The sequence below is a fragment of the Pseudorasbora parva genome, chromosome 24 (genome assembly GCF_024679245.1).
Source record: "Pseudorasbora parva isolate DD20220531a chromosome 24, ASM2467924v1, whole genome shotgun sequence".
Taxonomy (NCBI): Eukaryota; Metazoa; Chordata; class Actinopteri; order Cypriniformes; family Gobionidae; genus Pseudorasbora; species Pseudorasbora parva.
The window spans coordinates 35,520,787-35,537,092 of record NC_090195.1 but is presented as its reverse complement, the minus strand read 5'-3'; the positions used below and the strand labels follow the sequence as shown (position 1 = coordinate 35,537,092).

General features: G+C 40.1%; 2 protein-coding genes across 2 annotated transcripts in view; both read left to right on the top strand.

Annotated features, from left to right (window-relative positions):
* The window catches only part of stk17a (serine/threonine kinase 17a), a 71,414-nt gene extending 67,783 nt beyond the window's left edge, over positions 1–3,631 (top strand). The window contains exons 4-7 of the mRNA XM_067434651.1: positions 484–610; positions 1,323–1,371; positions 1,753–1,932; positions 2,853–3,631. Coding sequence (XP_067290752.1) covers positions 484–610; positions 1,323–1,371; positions 1,753–1,932; positions 2,853–3,081 — 585 coding nt within the window. The 3' untranslated portion in view covers positions 3,082–3,631. The remainder of the gene's footprint in view (positions 1–483; positions 611–1,322; positions 1,372–1,752; positions 1,933–2,852) is intronic.
* Positions 3,632–5,317: 1,686 nt separating this feature from the next.
* impa2 (inositol monophosphatase 2) overlaps positions 5,318–16,306 on the top strand; it is a 30,703-nt gene continuing 19,714 nt past the window's right edge. Inside the window, exons 1-2 of the mRNA XM_067434439.1 lie at positions 5,318–5,654; positions 8,048–8,181. Of these exons, the coding sequence (XP_067290540.1) occupies positions 5,595–5,654; positions 8,048–8,181 (194 nt within the window). The 5' untranslated portion in view covers positions 5,318–5,594. The remainder of the gene's footprint in view (positions 5,655–8,047; positions 8,182–16,306) is intronic.

Sequence of the window (16,306 nt, the reverse complement as noted above, 5' to 3'; positions counted from 1 at the left end):
ACAGGGGCCTGTTCTTCGTACCTCGCCTAATACATCTGAGATGATTTGGCAGATCCCAGACCTTTTAATCTTAATAACTGATCTCTGGCTAATTTGGTTCTTTAAACGAATTTGCGGATTGGATTAAAATATCCCTAAATTGAAAACCAAATATTTTAAATTGTAATTATATATCACAATATATATATTTTTTTTAATCTGTATTTTTTATCTAATAAATACAGGCTTGATGAGCAGAAGAAACTTCTTTCAAAAACATTACAAAGAGTAATGTGTCCAAACTTTTGGCCTGTACTGTAGCTCACTCATTTAAAGGTGTTAGGGTTGATGAAGTGGACATTTCTGTGGGCATTCAGCAGAGCTACAAGTGTGTAATTACACCAAAGTTACGAGTGTGTAATTATACTACCATTATAATTATGCACCTTAGGTATTCTGTACAATTTGGCAGTTTTACTTTAAGAGTATTATTTTGTCTTTCAGCCTCAGAATATCCTCCTGACCAGCGAGTCTCCTCTCGGGGACATTAAGGTTGTGGATTTTGGCCTGTCGAGGTTGGTAAGCAGCAGCCATGAGATCAGGGAGATTATGGGCACACCTGAGTATGTAGGTAGGCACCAATTATGAACTCATACATCATATGTACTGTACATTACACTCTTAAAAATAAAGGCTCTAACTTACGGTGTTGAACGGTGTTTTTACTGCCATGCTGTTAAAAAATGCATAACTCAAAGAACCTTTCAGTGATATGCTGCTCTTTAAAGCAACTCTTCCGGGAAACAACACGTCACAATATCCCTCATTATAATAATGATGTTAAAGGCACAATGTGTAAGATTTTGGGATTAAAATATCCCAAAAACATTAAAACAATGTAATATATTTTGTTGACTTGTTTTCTTGCATTATCCCAAATGTTTCCAAGAATGTTTAAATCCAGAGAAATCTGTGATTTTAACCAGGACACGGCGTGTGTGTGTGTGTGTGTGTGTGTTGTGTGTGTGTGTGTGTGCGTGCGTGCGTGTGATGGGTAGGTTTAGGGGCAGTGTAAGGGGTTAGAAAATACAGTTTGTTCAGTATAAAAACCATTACGCCTATGAAATGTCCCCATATGTCAAATGTAAGCAGAAGCGCTCGTGGCTGAATTAAAGCTCCGCCCATTTAAGACACAAGACACGCCTTTGTGTTGAAAAAGATGGAAAATTACATACTGTGCCTTTTAAAGGCTCTTCATCAGTGCCAATAAATAAGCTTTATTTTTAAGATTGTTTGAACTAACTGACCTAAATGCATGGAAATGATTTGTTTTATCGTTATAGCACCAGAAGTCCTGAATTACGAGCCAATAAGCACAGCAACTGACATGTGGTGAGTTGACATGAGCCTGGATCCTCATGTGTCCTCATGGAGGCCGTTATCACAGTAAACACTCTTCTAATATTTTATCATCGTGGTGATCTATTATTGGATATCCTCTAAGACAAACCTTGTATTCAGTATTGAGAGGGCTTTCTCACCCGCGCTGGTTGGTTTCGCCTCAGCTGTTTGACTTCAGGATATATTACGCAAGAACATTTGTAACCTCAAGTCATTTATAAACAATCCTGCTTTGAGAAAAGTCTATTTGTGGCCTAAATGTCGTCATGTTGTGTTGATCTCTCTCTCTCTCTCTCTCTCTCTCTCTCTCTCTCTCTCTCTCTCTCTCTCTCTCTCTCTCTCTCTCTCTCTCTCTCTCTCTCTATCTGGTAGGAGCATCGGTGTGCTGGCCTATGTGATGCTGACGGGCATCTCTCCGTTCTTGGGCGATGATAAGCAGGAGACGTTCCTCAACATCTCTCAGATCAACATCAGCTACACTGAGGAGGAGCTGGAGCAGCTGGATGGGGCTGCTGTTCGCTTCATCAAGGCCCTGCTCATCAAAGAGCCAGAGTGAGACTCGCTTTATAACGTTGCAAACAGAGCTGGACAGTAACAGTCCACATTTCCTTGAGTACTGTACTTTACTGGAGTATTATTTTTTCTGTAAACTTCTGACTTTAACTTCACTCCATCTGAAAGACAAATATCGTCCTTTTTACTCCACTACATTTCTATCAAGGTCCTCGAAGTCTAAAGTCGTTTCTGTCGCAGCTTTGAAAGTCAGTGGATGATTTTTTTCTTCTTTAAAAGGTGTTTGGGTTTTTGCAGAAAGCCTTTCAGGAATCACTCTTGTAGAGTCTCGTGAAGTTCAATGATTTCACAGCATTTATTAAACACTGATTTATAGTTTAGAGCAAAATGGAAGAAGACGGATGTCCAAATGCTCATTTAGTGGAGTATTGACATAAACAAAGTTGATTCTGTCTTCAGTGAAGGTGAACAGTGTGAGAATATCAGATGTGTATCAGTGTATTGGATCCGTGCATTCGGCCTTAAAGTGACAGCAGCTTTATAAAGAGCTTTGTAACTTTTCTACAAGTATTTAAATGAGTTTAAGTTAGTCGTATGCTAGTATGTCAGATGGAGCGTCACTGACTGGCTTAAACCATGATGGCATAATGTGCATTTATACAACTATAATACAATAATGCAGCGACATAAAGAACTACTTTTTGAATCAAATACTTCTGTACTTTTACTTAAGTCAAAAGTCACTTGACATGTGTCGGGTCAGAGGTCACTCGTCATGCGTTGGGTCAGGTCACTCGACATGCGTCGGGTCAGAGGTCACTCGTCATGCGTTTGGTCAGAGGTCACTCGTCATGCGTTTGGTCAGAGGTCACTCTTCCGCTTCAACTAGACTCGCATACGGCCTTTAGTGCATCATATTCTCTGCATGAATCCAGACGTTTGTGATGTTGTGTCTGCAGGAGCCGAGCCAGCGCAGAAGACTGCCTCAAACACCCGTGGCTGCAGACCGACGAGCCGAAGGAGAGCGAAGAAGAGGAGGAGGAGAAGAGCGGTCAGCTGACGGAGGAGCTCATCGTCATGGCTGCCTACACCCTCGGCCAGAGCCTGACCCCGGAGCAGAAGGCCATCTCCAAACGCTTCCAGTTCCAGGAGCCCTTCTCTGCGCTCCCTGGAGGATTCATCTACTGACCCGAAGTCCTGCTGCGTGTGTCCGCTTCGGTCCGCTCTGCTCCTGCTGCTTTACTTCCACACCTTACTGAAGACAACGCCTTGCTGTGATGCTCGCTCTACATTTCCTTTCAGTGCCATGCTTACATATTTGATAAGGGTCATAAACTTTTTCTTGTGTTGTTTTCTTATGGTTGCATTTGCTATGTTTGTACAAAATTAATGTTGTTTGTTTTTCTGCAATCCAGAGGCGAGCAGAATTAAATGTAAATTAATCAAATTTTATATTAAGAGTATTTCAGTGTTGTGTTTAAAAAGCCATTTTTGTATGCTCAGGTCATTCCTGGATCAAGACTTACACAGAAATAACACATTTACACACACACACACACACACACACACACACACACATATATATATATGAAGAAAATCTGTCTCTGTGTTTGTGTTTATTTTAACTCATGTTAGAGTTATAACTGTACATTGATTTGTCACTATAAAGAATATTTTAATGGAAACAAATTTCAAAGTGACTGTCTTGATGCTGTAAATAAAAATTTGTCTCGACTTATTCTCGCTCATAATTATTGTTAATGCTTAAGAATATTAAAGTCATGCATCAATTGTTCATCTGAGCACATAATGAGATTGTGTTGATCCATCAGGTATTCTGGCATTAGTAACATTTGTTTAATAATAACTTAAGATAATTATTGGAGTTATTTATGCGCTTCTAGGAGTTATTGAAAACGTCCACGCCTTTAGCCCTGCCCCAAACTTACGTGATTGGCTGAGAGCTGCCTGCAAAGCTTCTGATTGGCTCAAACACACGGCCTGTGTAGTTTGTGAAGCTTAGGGTTGTTGTGTTCAAAAGAAAAGTGATCTGTCCGGATATTTATGTGTAGTAGTCCCAAAAAATCTTGGTTTGAACAAGGAGAAGTTCCCAAACAATTAACCAAATGAGACCCTCACATTTCTGGGTTTCTCAGAACCAGAAGTCGTCATAGTTGGGTATGGGAGAGTGGGGTAAGATGAGCCTTTTTTTCTTATGTGGCCCTCAAGATAAAAAGGATGACAAAGGGTTCTAAAATATGGCTCATATTTGTAAACCAACTACTGTTCCTGAATCCGAATCAAACCCACGTGAAATTGTAAAGATAATTTACCTCTTCAGTAATCAAATTTCCTTTTACAAATAGTCATATTTATTTTATTTAAGCTAACTTAACAACATAAAACCAACCAAATGAAGTTTCAGTGCTTATTGCTCCTATCAGATAAACTCGAACTAAAATGTTTAAGAAAATAATAAACTAAACAACTTGTGTAACAATACATTAATATTATACCAGATTATACTAGAGTTAACTCAGAGTGCCTTATAGAGGGGTAAGTTAAAACACTGGCTCAATTTACCCCACAACATTCGGCTTAATTTTCCCCAATAGCTGCCATTTTGGACAAAACTAGCTAGCTTACCAATTCAGGCTAATGTAGCTAAAGGATTCGAATGGTTTTATACATTTTTTTACACATATGGATCATAAATATTGTAGACCTGGACAAATCTACTTTGCTGTAACAGCAGTTAAGCTACATCTTGTATGCTAAAATATTACATTGACATGCCAAAAACCGTTTTTAAAGTATATGTGTGCCTTCCACTCATCGTGTCTACTTTTCACAGTCGCCCACAAATAATGAGTGGCTCCAAAATCTATGATCACATCGATATAAAACAATAAAAGTATACTGATATGAAGGGGGTGGGTAAACGTATCGATTATAGGGGGCCCATCTTACCCCACTCTACCCTGAACTTCTGGCAGTGACTACATTAAATATATTTTGTTTCCATTTGCTCAAATAGCAACTCCAGAAAAAAACTTCTCCATAGTGTTTTCACAACATTTTAGTTGAGAGTAGAGAAAAATGGAGAAAGACGTCAACACTCACAGCAGCGTTTTATTTTTTATTTATTTGATGAAAAGGTAAGTTATAGGTTTAGGTAATACTACGTTTAGTGTTATAAATGTAATGTACATACATTAAAAAGTAAATGTAGAAAGCGTTGCCGTGTTTAAGATGTTGGTGACCGTTAAAAAGCGTCATCAGTCTGTGAGAAATGGCCTTTGTTTTGGCGCCCTCTGCTGGGTGACGTCATGTAATTGTTCTGAGTTGCAAACACATTTATTTTTTTGGTTGTGTTTTTTTTAATATAATACTTATTATGAATATACATGTATATGTTGGTAAAATGGTATAAAATATTATAGATGTGAAAACGTAAACTTGTATATTAGACCGTCTACAGCGCGCGGGTGAGGTAACGGTTAGGTATTGATCAGCGCATTCTGCTCGGGTGCCCGCGGTCGCGCGCGCTGATTGATTAGAGGTCGTGTGTGTGGCGTGTAGGCCGCGGAGTGGGTGCGTCGCTGCCCGTGAACACGGAACCGGACGTCCGAGTACCGGGAACGCGGCGATGAGATGCGCTGAACCGCTATCGGATCACCGTGACGCCGCGTCTCTTCGCCATGGAGGACTGGGCCGAGTGTTTGGACGAGGCCGTGCGGGTCGCGCGCAGAGCCGGGCAGGTAAAACACCGCGACACACACACACACACACTCACGGCTGTAGTGTTGATCATTACCGGACACGATCATAAACACTGTGCTGTTTCCGTGCTGTTTTGATGTTGACAAGCCTATTAATGCGACATTGTCTCCGTTTATCACTGACACGGAGCCTATAATAAGACTATAAACTACAGCATGTCGCCTGCTATAAGTAACCCCGATAAAGATTAATATCTGATCGATGGTGGACTCATGTAACTTGTGGAGAAACTTTTGGACAATACAATAATAATAAATATAATAATATTCGTTATTATTATTTTATTACTGTGGTTGTCGATACATATAAATCCGTCTGTTATTATTAGTTTTATTATTAAATAAGTATTGTAATAGTCTATTATTGTTGTCATTATATATAAATATTAAACAATTATAGTAATAATAGTCTATTATTATTATCACCACCAATAAATATATAATAATATAAATAATGATAACAAAAATAGTTTAATATTATAGCATTGTTAGCATTATATTATAATTTATTATGAATATTTTGTAATGATAACGATAGTGTCTTATTATATTAGTGTTAATATTATATAGTCTAATATTATTATTAATAATAAATTAATCTAAATAATGAAAGCAAAAGCACTTTGTTAATATTATTATAGCATGTTAGCACTATATTATAACTTGTTAAACATATTCTGTAATGATAACTATAGTTAGTTCATTTTAAATATTATGATTATCAATACTTCTACACTTTATCTAAATAATTGTAGTGATAATAGTCACTCACATAAAGGATTATTAGGAGCACACACTAATACTGTGTTTGACCCCTTTCGCCTTCAGAACTGCCTTAACTCTCCCTGGCATTGATCAACAAGCTGCTGAAAGCGTTCTTTAGAAATGTCGGCCCGTATTGATAGGAGAGCATCTTGCAGTTGATGGAGATTTGTGGGATGCACATCCAGGGCACGAAGCTCCCGTTCCACCACATCCCAAAGATGCTCTATTGGGTTGAGATCTGGGGACTGTGGCGGCCATTTTAGTTCAGTCAACTCATTGTCATGTTCAAGAAACCAATTTGAAATGATTGAAGCTTTGTGACATGGTGCATTATCCAGCTGGAAGTAGCCATCAGAGGATGGGCACATGGTGGTCATAAAGGGATGGACATGGTCAGAAACAATGCTCAGGTAGGCCGTGGCATTTAAACGATGCCCAATTGACACTAATGGGCCGAAAGTGTGCCAAGAAAACATCCCCCACACCATTACACCACCACCACCAGCCTGCACAGTGGGAACAAGGCATGATGGATCCATGTTCTCATTCTGTTTACGCCAAATTCTGACTCTACCATCTGAATGTCTCAACAGAAATCGAGACTCATCAGACCAGGTGACATTTCTCCAGTCTTCAACTGTCCAATTTTGGTGAGCTTGTGCAAATTGTCGCCTCTTTTTCCTATTTGTAGTGGAGATGAGTGGTACCCGGTGGGGTCTTCTGCTGTTGTAGCCCATCCGCCTCAAGGTTGTGTGTGTTGTGGCTTCACAAATGCTTTGCTGCATACCTCGGTTGTAACGAGTGGTTATTTCAGTCAAAGTTGCTCTTCTATCAGCTTGAATCAGTCGGCCCATTCTCCTCTGACCTCGAGCATCAACAAGGCATTTTCTCCCACAGGACTGCTGCATACTGGATGCTCTTCCCTTTTCACACCATTCTTTGTAAACCCTAGAAATGGTTGTGTGTGTAAATCCCAGTAACTGAGCAGATTGTGAAATACTCAGACCGGCCCGTCTGGCACCAACAACCATGCCACGCTCAAAACGGCTTAAATCACCTTTCTTTCCCATTCTGACATTCAGTTTGGAGTTCAGGAGATTGTCTTGACCAGGACCACACCCCTAAATGCAGTGAAGCAACTGCCATGATTGGTTGATTAGATAACTGCATTAATGAGAAATTGAACAGGTGTTCCTAATAATCCTTTAGGTGAGTGTATATATATATATATATATATATATATATATATATATATCACTCACACAACCTATTAGTAATAATAAAGTAATATAAATAATTATTACAAAAGTAGTTTATTATTATTATTACTATCAATAAATGTAAGTTAATATAAATAACAATGATAACAAAAGTTGTTTATTATTATTAATAATATGTGAGCACTATATTATAATTATGTATATTTTGTAATTTATCACATTGAGTATATTAATACAGTAAAACCTTATGCAGGGGGGTAAAATATACAGTTTATACATGTGTGTGTGTGTGCGTGCGTGCGTACGTGTGTGTGTGCGTACGTGTGTGTGTGCGTGTGTGTGTGTGTGTGTGTGCGTGTGTGTGTGCGTGCGCACGTGTGTGTGTAGGTGGTGTCGTGTGCGGTGCAGCAGGAGAAGCGTGTGCGCAGTAAGAGCACTCCCACAGACCTGGTGACGGAGGCGGATCAGCAGGTGGAGGAGCTCATCATCTCCACACTACGCCACAAGTACCCTGAGCACAGGTGCTGACTTCATCACACACACACGCGCACACACACACTCACACGCACGCTCACACACACACACACACGTTACATCCCTAGTTGTGAAGCACGCATTAATCAGTCATCAACTTGATTAATAAAAGACTATAAAGCCCCCCTGAACCAAACACTGTCAGCTTCTGAAAGGCCTGAAGAATATAACATAGGAGCAGATGCCCGTCTTTGTGAAGCATAACACACACACACACACACACACTAGGAAGCGAGTACCTGCGCCCCTGGTGTGGAGCTGAGGTCAAACAAACCTGGAGAGAAACTCCTGACAGTAACACTTCTGAAGCAGACACACTCCTAGTCGAATGGGCCCACACAGCCAAAGGTGAAGGCTGAGCAGAAGTGGAGGACACACACACACACACATACAGAGCTGGACAAAGTACACAACTTCATTACTTCAGTAAAAGTAACAGTACTACTGGTCAAATATTACTCCGTTCCTAGTAAAAGTTGTAAAAACTGATTTTTACTTAAAGGGTTAGTTCACCCAAAAATGAAATGTCTGTCATTAACTCCTCCCCCTAATGTCGCTCCACACCCGTAAGACCTCCGTTCATCTTCACACACAGTTTAAGATATTTTATATTTAGTCCGAGAGCGTATGCAAGTGTATGCACACTATACTGTCCATGTCCAGAAAGGGAATAAAAACATCATCACAGTAGTCCATATGAGACATCAGTGGGTTAATTAGAGTCTCTTGAAGCATCCAAAATACATTTGGGTCCAAAAATAACAAAAACTACGACTTTATTCAGCATTGGCTTCTCTTCCGCGTTTGTGTTCAATCCTCAAATAAAGATTCAAACGGTTATGAATCAGCGAATCGATTCATGATTCGGATCGCGTGTCAAACTGCTGAAATCACATGACATTGGCGATCTGAATCATGAATCAATTCGCTGATTCATAAGCGTTTGAATCTTTTGTAATCGTTTATATACGAAATATTTCACATATTTCTGAACCTGCATGACACAAAGGGCATTCTGGGTTGAGCGAGTGGCCTCACATGCTCTGGCCTAAAATTAAAGTGAAAACTGTAAATATCAAAACAAAAGAGAATTAAGCTGATAATAGATACTAATAAATTATACTAAATAAGACCAAATAAGTAACATATAAATATCACGGCATGGGAACATGATAACAGATTAGTATTGTGCTTTGCAAAAGGAAAAGATGAAAGATTTAGTATGAAAGAAGTTCACACTTGTCATGTTTGGTTGGATTAAAACGAACCCTGGTGCGATTGCTGGGTTAGTGCGGTTCATTTGAACACATGTGAACGCTGCCATCCGAAACAAACAAGCGGACTGAGAGCGCTAAAAGACGGGTCTCGCTCCACTTCCAAACGAACTCTGGTGCGGTTCGATTGATATATGAACGCAGCACGGACCAAACACATGTAAACGAACCAAAAACAGGACGTGATGTCACATGATGTGACGCTACAAGTCTGAGCTGATCTGACGACGCGGAAAGATCGATGTGTCCAGAATGAGTGACGCTAACATTAGAGGCAAACGTGGAGCAGCGAGGAGGTGAAGAGCCTCATCAATATTTGGTCCGACGAGCATGTTTCGAAAATGCTAGAGAAATCGCACAAAAAGCATCCCTGGTTCTCCTCATCAGAGGACCTGTTGCCCATTAGTCGGTACAGACGACAGAACGGCCGTCTCTTTTACAGCAGATCTTCATTTCTGCATAATGGAGGAAATCCTGGAGCTGTTTTAAATGTTTTGAACATTTGATGTCCTTATTTACATTTCCGAAAAACGATCATATCAGAGGTGGCTCATTTTGTGAAGAGACACTTTTTTGATGGAGAGCCAAAGATCAACACCAATACCCGCCTCTGTAGTGATCATTTTACACAGGATAGTTACTTTCGTCAGAGACAACTGGGATTTCCTGATAATCTGCTGGTACTGGTGAATGGGGCTGACCAACTGACCATCTCCCGCTTTCATCCTCCCATCCCGCCGACATCATCCGCAGTAACGTTACGTGCCCACCAACAGTGATGGGAATAACGGCGTTATAGATAAAGAATGTCAGTAACCAAACAGTTAACAGGAGCCATAGACTTCCAATACTATGGAAGTCAATGGCTCCAATTAACTGTTTGGTTACTGACATTCCTCAAAATATCTTCCCTTGTGTTCAGCTGAAGAAAGAAATTCATACAGGTTTGAAACAATTTGAGGGTGAGTGAAGGATGACAATTTTTATTTTAAAGTGAACTATCCCTTTAAAGTTACATACGGTGACACAACAGAGAGATAGAAATAGAGAGAGAGAAATAAGTTTGGTGCTTTTATTTCCAACATGCTCTCATTCACGGCTGTTTTATTTCATTCATGTGAAGTTACGTCTTTATTCTAGCATGTCGGATTAAGTTAACTTACCTGACTGACTCCATGAGTTTGTCTCTATTTTTAGCACCAAGTTTAAACTACATAACTACATAGCATCTCTTAACTGTAACATCTTATTTGTGAATATCTCCTTTGTGCATAACTAATAATAATAATAATGCGTTCGATTTATATAGCGCTTTTCAAGGCACTCAAAGCGCTTTACATAGAAGGGGGGAATCTCCTCAAGCACCACCAATGTGCAGCACCACCTGGATGATGCAACGGCAGCCATATTGTGCCAGAACGCTCACCACACACCAGCTGATTGGTGGAGAGGAGACCGAGTGATGAAGCCAATCAGGATAGGGGGATTATTAGGAGGCCATGATGGACAGAGGGGCCAGTGGGCAAATTTGGCCAGGATGCCGGGGTTACACCCCTACTCTTTTTCTGAAAGACATCCTGGGATTTTTAATGACCACAGAGAGTCTGGACCTCGGTTTAACGTCTCATCCGAAGGGCGGTGCTCTTTGTCGGTATAGTGTCCCCATCACTACACTGGGGTGTTAGGACCCACACAGACCACAGGGTGAGCGCCCCCTGCTGGCCTCACTAACACCTCTACCAGCAGCTCCTGGTTTTCCCAGTTGGTCTCCCATCCAGGTACTGACCAGGCTCAGCCCTGCTTAGCTTCAGTGGGAAAAGTCTTGGGCTACAGGACGATATGGCTGCTGGCTGCAGCATATAACTTATGTTAAATAAAGTTTATCAATTGACCCTTCGCTAAGCCACGCCTGAAAACTGCCACAGGCCAATCGTGGCTTAGCAACCGTAACTAGCCGCGGAAGGTCTGTCAAGCTTTCGAGCAAGGGAAACATGCCGATGCGAACTTGTGCATATGGATTGTGCAAATCTGATGCCTATCCTAAAAGTTTGGACGGAGGGTGTAATTTATTTCCTTCCCCAAACGTAAAACTCAAGCTAAGAAATGCCAGCCGTGAATAAAGCAGTGTGTGAGACCCCATTCACAACTAACGTTAAATGTCGACAGGATTAACAAAAACACCTACGTTTGCTTCAACAAACTGAAAGAAACATGAGGTTTTTGACTGATGCAAATGATTACATATGATGCAGTATATAGACTATACAAAGGACTGTCTTGGCTTTATATATTAGTTTTGTATCGTAGTTTGTTTAGACAAAATGTGTGCAAATTAAGACCAGCCATTGTTGCAGTGGCTGTGTTTACATTAATAAAACCCTTCATGTTTGAGAGAGTGGCTTTCTGCTATAAGGCTGTATTTTAGTTACTGTGTGTTTTTTGATGAATGGCTCAGGTCAGTATCTCTGGCTAGTGCCAGGTCCAAGGAATAGATACAAGACACGTGAGCAGTAGCCCGGCGCGCTAAATATAAGCCGGCGAATCATTGCAAAGGTTTCAGGCTAATGTATTGTGTTTATTCCACAAGATTTATTGATAAGCTGTTTGATTTATAATTATTTGATTATTTTCTAATTTCTCTTACCCTGTTGTGCATGAACATACATGAGGCGGCTGCTGATTGCGCTGAGGCTTTAGCTTAAATTTTAATAAAATTATTCTCTAATCAGTTGCATATTATGCCATGGATATATCCCGCGAATGCATACTGCAGTCCCTTTTTTCTTGTTCTCTCAGATATTTCACCTGTTCGCCAAAAATGACTAATTATCTCCTCGGATGTCTGACACCGGCGCATACATACTGTAATAGACGTTCCAGACGTGAAAGCTTGACAGGCGTAGCAACAGTAACTAAGGGGGGCAGGGCTTAGTGAAGGGTCAATTAAGGGATGCAGGTTATATTACCTTTGAACACCGTGGTTGACTCATCTCCCCTCAGCCGCAGTCCTTTAATGGCGGGTTTGTACGCAATTCTCGAAACACCATTTATAGCCATTTATCGGTGAATCCGATATTACAAAACCGATACCCGATTATGGGAAAATGCTTAAATATCGGGAAAAATATAGGGAAACCAATATATCGGTCGATCACTACTAAGTTTTATGCTAGTTACATATAGCTAAATTGCATAAAATGGAAAGGGGGGGGGGGTAGGTACACTGAAAAAGAGCTGTGTTGGATTTACATGATTTAATTATGTACATCGGTTTCACATTAATCAATTAAGTTAAACAAACATGATTTGTTCACATAACTTCAATATCTTGGAATTAAGTAATTTTTAAGTAACCCAATTGAGTAGTCTCAAAATGATTTTAATATGGCTTCCTGACAACAGTGGTGTGCACAGCGGCGCTTGAGACCCTGCCTCTTTAATCAAATCACAAGCTTACTTTGTTTTTGAATATTTTTGCGGTCACTTGACTGATTAATAAGACTGTACTAACTAGCTTTCACTAGTTTTTTGTTAAGCCGGGTGCACGCTATGTGATTTTGGCCACGATTTGGCCGTCAAATCCTAAAAGATTCCTCAGATCCGAGGCTAAAATCTGACGTCTTTGATCGTTAGTTTAACATGTTCACCGGCAGCCGATTAATGAGCGCTGCGATCAAATTTTACCTCAGACGAAATTCTGGCAGTGTCAGAAGATTTGCCGCACACTCCTGCAGTGTGACTTCTCCTACGACGACAGTCAAATATCTGCGTTTTTCAAGACAAACTATGACCAAAACGAGTGCTAGAGATTTCTCTGTAGCCAGCATTTCAGTCCCGCGTGTAATGCAGCTCACCGTCACCCAACGCGTCATTCATTGATGATATAAAACTCCGGACGAGTTCTTGCGCTCCACTATCGTACAGTCTGACATTCATGCCAACTGAGATTTTACAGTGTGACGTGGCTTACATCGGGGATCATGTTCGTACAGTCTGACAAGGGGCATTCGCAAAGGATTTTGAAAAATCGCACAGTGTGCAGGACCCATTAGTCAGCAATAGCCCATAATGAACATGTCAAGTGCTATGAAATGCTCTTTAATGACATGAGCTGTCTCAGTCCACAGCCTTTGCTCTTCTCCACTATGGTAACCCTATATAACTAAATGGTTCTAGTTATTCCAACATAATTAAACATCAAACACTATTAAACAATATAAAGTCTCTCCCTTATCTAATTTTGCCCAAAAAACACATAAAATAACACTTAAGTTTAACAATTTTACTGTTCTCATGAAGTCCCAAGCAAAGGATGCTGGGAACTAAAGTTTCAGCAAAAATCACGTTCGAGTACTTGATAGTCCGATTCATTTTAAAGTCTCCAAATATCCTCGAAAGCTTGCAGAAAATACAGTTTTGTGAGAATCACCCTTCAATCTGATTGTTTACTTTGGATATAGCAAATTATGACAAAATTAAAAATTAAAATTAGTAATAAATTACACATTATTAATGTCATGATAAGTGTGCATCGGATAACAAAGGTGTGATTAATCATGATATTTTTTTAATCTATTGACATCCCTAATTTATTTACAATTATATCAAACAGAAACAAAGCACAAGCATTTTCTTGACCAGCTGCAACAGCAGCACATTGCAGTATATATATATATAGGAAACTAATACCAGATGCTGTGAGCATTTTTGTTTTACTGTGATAGTTCCTCTTGTGTCAATGTTAAAATTACTAATCAATCTACCAACAAATTAAAATTTCAGATTTCAAATTTTTCCATTGTTTTAACAAACGGTGACGGCACATTTTGTTGGTTGATTGCTTGGTTTCTATTTCTGCTTCTGCTTATTTTTAACATGTTTATAGTGAAATATGTTTACAACTAAATAAATCCCACTTTATAATTTGTGATAGACAATTATTTTTATTTTGGCTACTAGAAACTCTAAATGGCTGGCAATTTAGTGGCTGACGAGTGAAAGTACAATTAAAACAGTAGATAATGAATTAAAAAAGCACTTGTACAATATAAAACATGTTTTATATTTCTCATTAACCTTCATTAATCAGAATCATATTCTGTACAGTAGCCCATACTGTACTCGTCAGTCACTATCAGTAATTCTCCTCATGTTTATTGTTCATTGTGGTGTTTTATGGTCCGCTGTCATTATTTGCATGCTGAAGAACTAGCACTAGTTGTTTTTCTTGGATTCTGTAATAAGAATAATAATATTAAAACAACTTGATTTCATTCACACACCTTTAAACACTTACAGCCTGGTATTAATTATCTGCCTGTCACGATCCATAAAGGTCTGAGTATGTGAGAGAGAATTCTCCATCAAACCGCCGGCAGCTCCCGCCATGCTTAAGCCCTTTAACACATCAATGAGCACCTACTGTACATGCCATCGAGAGAGAGAGAGAGAGAGAGAGAGAGAGAGAGAGAGAGAGAGAGAGAGAGAGAGAGAGAGAGAGAGAGAGAGAGAGAGAGAGAGAGAGAGAGAGAGAGAGAGAGAGAGAGAGAGAGAGAGAGAGAGAGAGAGAGAGAGAGAGAGAGAGAGAGAGAGAGAGAGAGAGAGAGAGAGAGAGAGAGAGAGAGTGTGTGTGTGTGTAATGCTGGGGGTTGGTAACTAACACCGCCACCGAAAAAACAACACCAGCAAATGTGTTCCAGATGTGAACCTACTGAACACACACACGCTATCTCGCATACACACTCACGCATGCTCTCACAGACAGACAAACACACACACACACACACACACACACACACACACCCCTAAACCTACCCATCACTCACACACACACACACACACACACACACTTACCCTACCCCTAAACCAGCCCATCTCACACACACACACACTTCCCCTTCCACTAAACCTGCCCATCATATACACACAGACGCACACACACACCCTACCCCTAAACCTGCCCATCATATATATACACACACACACACACCCTAACCCTAAACCTGCCCATCATATATATACACACACACACACACCCTACCCCTAAACCTGCCCATCATACACACACAGTCACACACACACGCACACACAGTCACCACACACAACCCCTAAACCTGCCCATCACACACACACACACAGTCACACACACACACACACACACATGCTAGACCTGTCCATCATACACACTACCCCTCAACCTGCCCATCATACACACACACCCTGGACCTGTCCATCATACACACACACACACACCCTAGACCTGCCCATCAAACACACTAAAGCTGGGCATACACTGTGCGATTTCTATGGGTTTTCAGCAAGGTTACCTACTCACACTGTACGAGTCGATCGCATGCGATGTAAATCCAAAGCTCACGATTGATGTGCTCTCACTGTGCGATCCGACCGCCGCACGCGACTTGACAGCTCACACTGTACGGGTGAAAAATGCACAATAAAACCCCTGTGGAGACGATAGACCATGGTGTATTATAGAGAGATAGCCTATCAAATACATCAGCTATTGATATTAAGAGGATTTAGAATTTATGTATAAAAATTATTATTATTATTATTAGAGTAGGCCTACTTTTATTATTAAATTGATATTACATTAATTTGCCCCCCTCCCCCCAACAATTTCATAATGCATAATCAACACACTGCATAATAAAATAATAGATAGATTACTCATCACTATTTAAAAACATTTAGCCCGATTAAACAAGGAATTATAGGTCTATAATGTCAGAACACTGCAATAATGTATGTCTCAATGAAAAGTAAGAGCAGATTTATCTAAAAACAACTTGTTTAAAACAAAATGGGCCTACTTCTC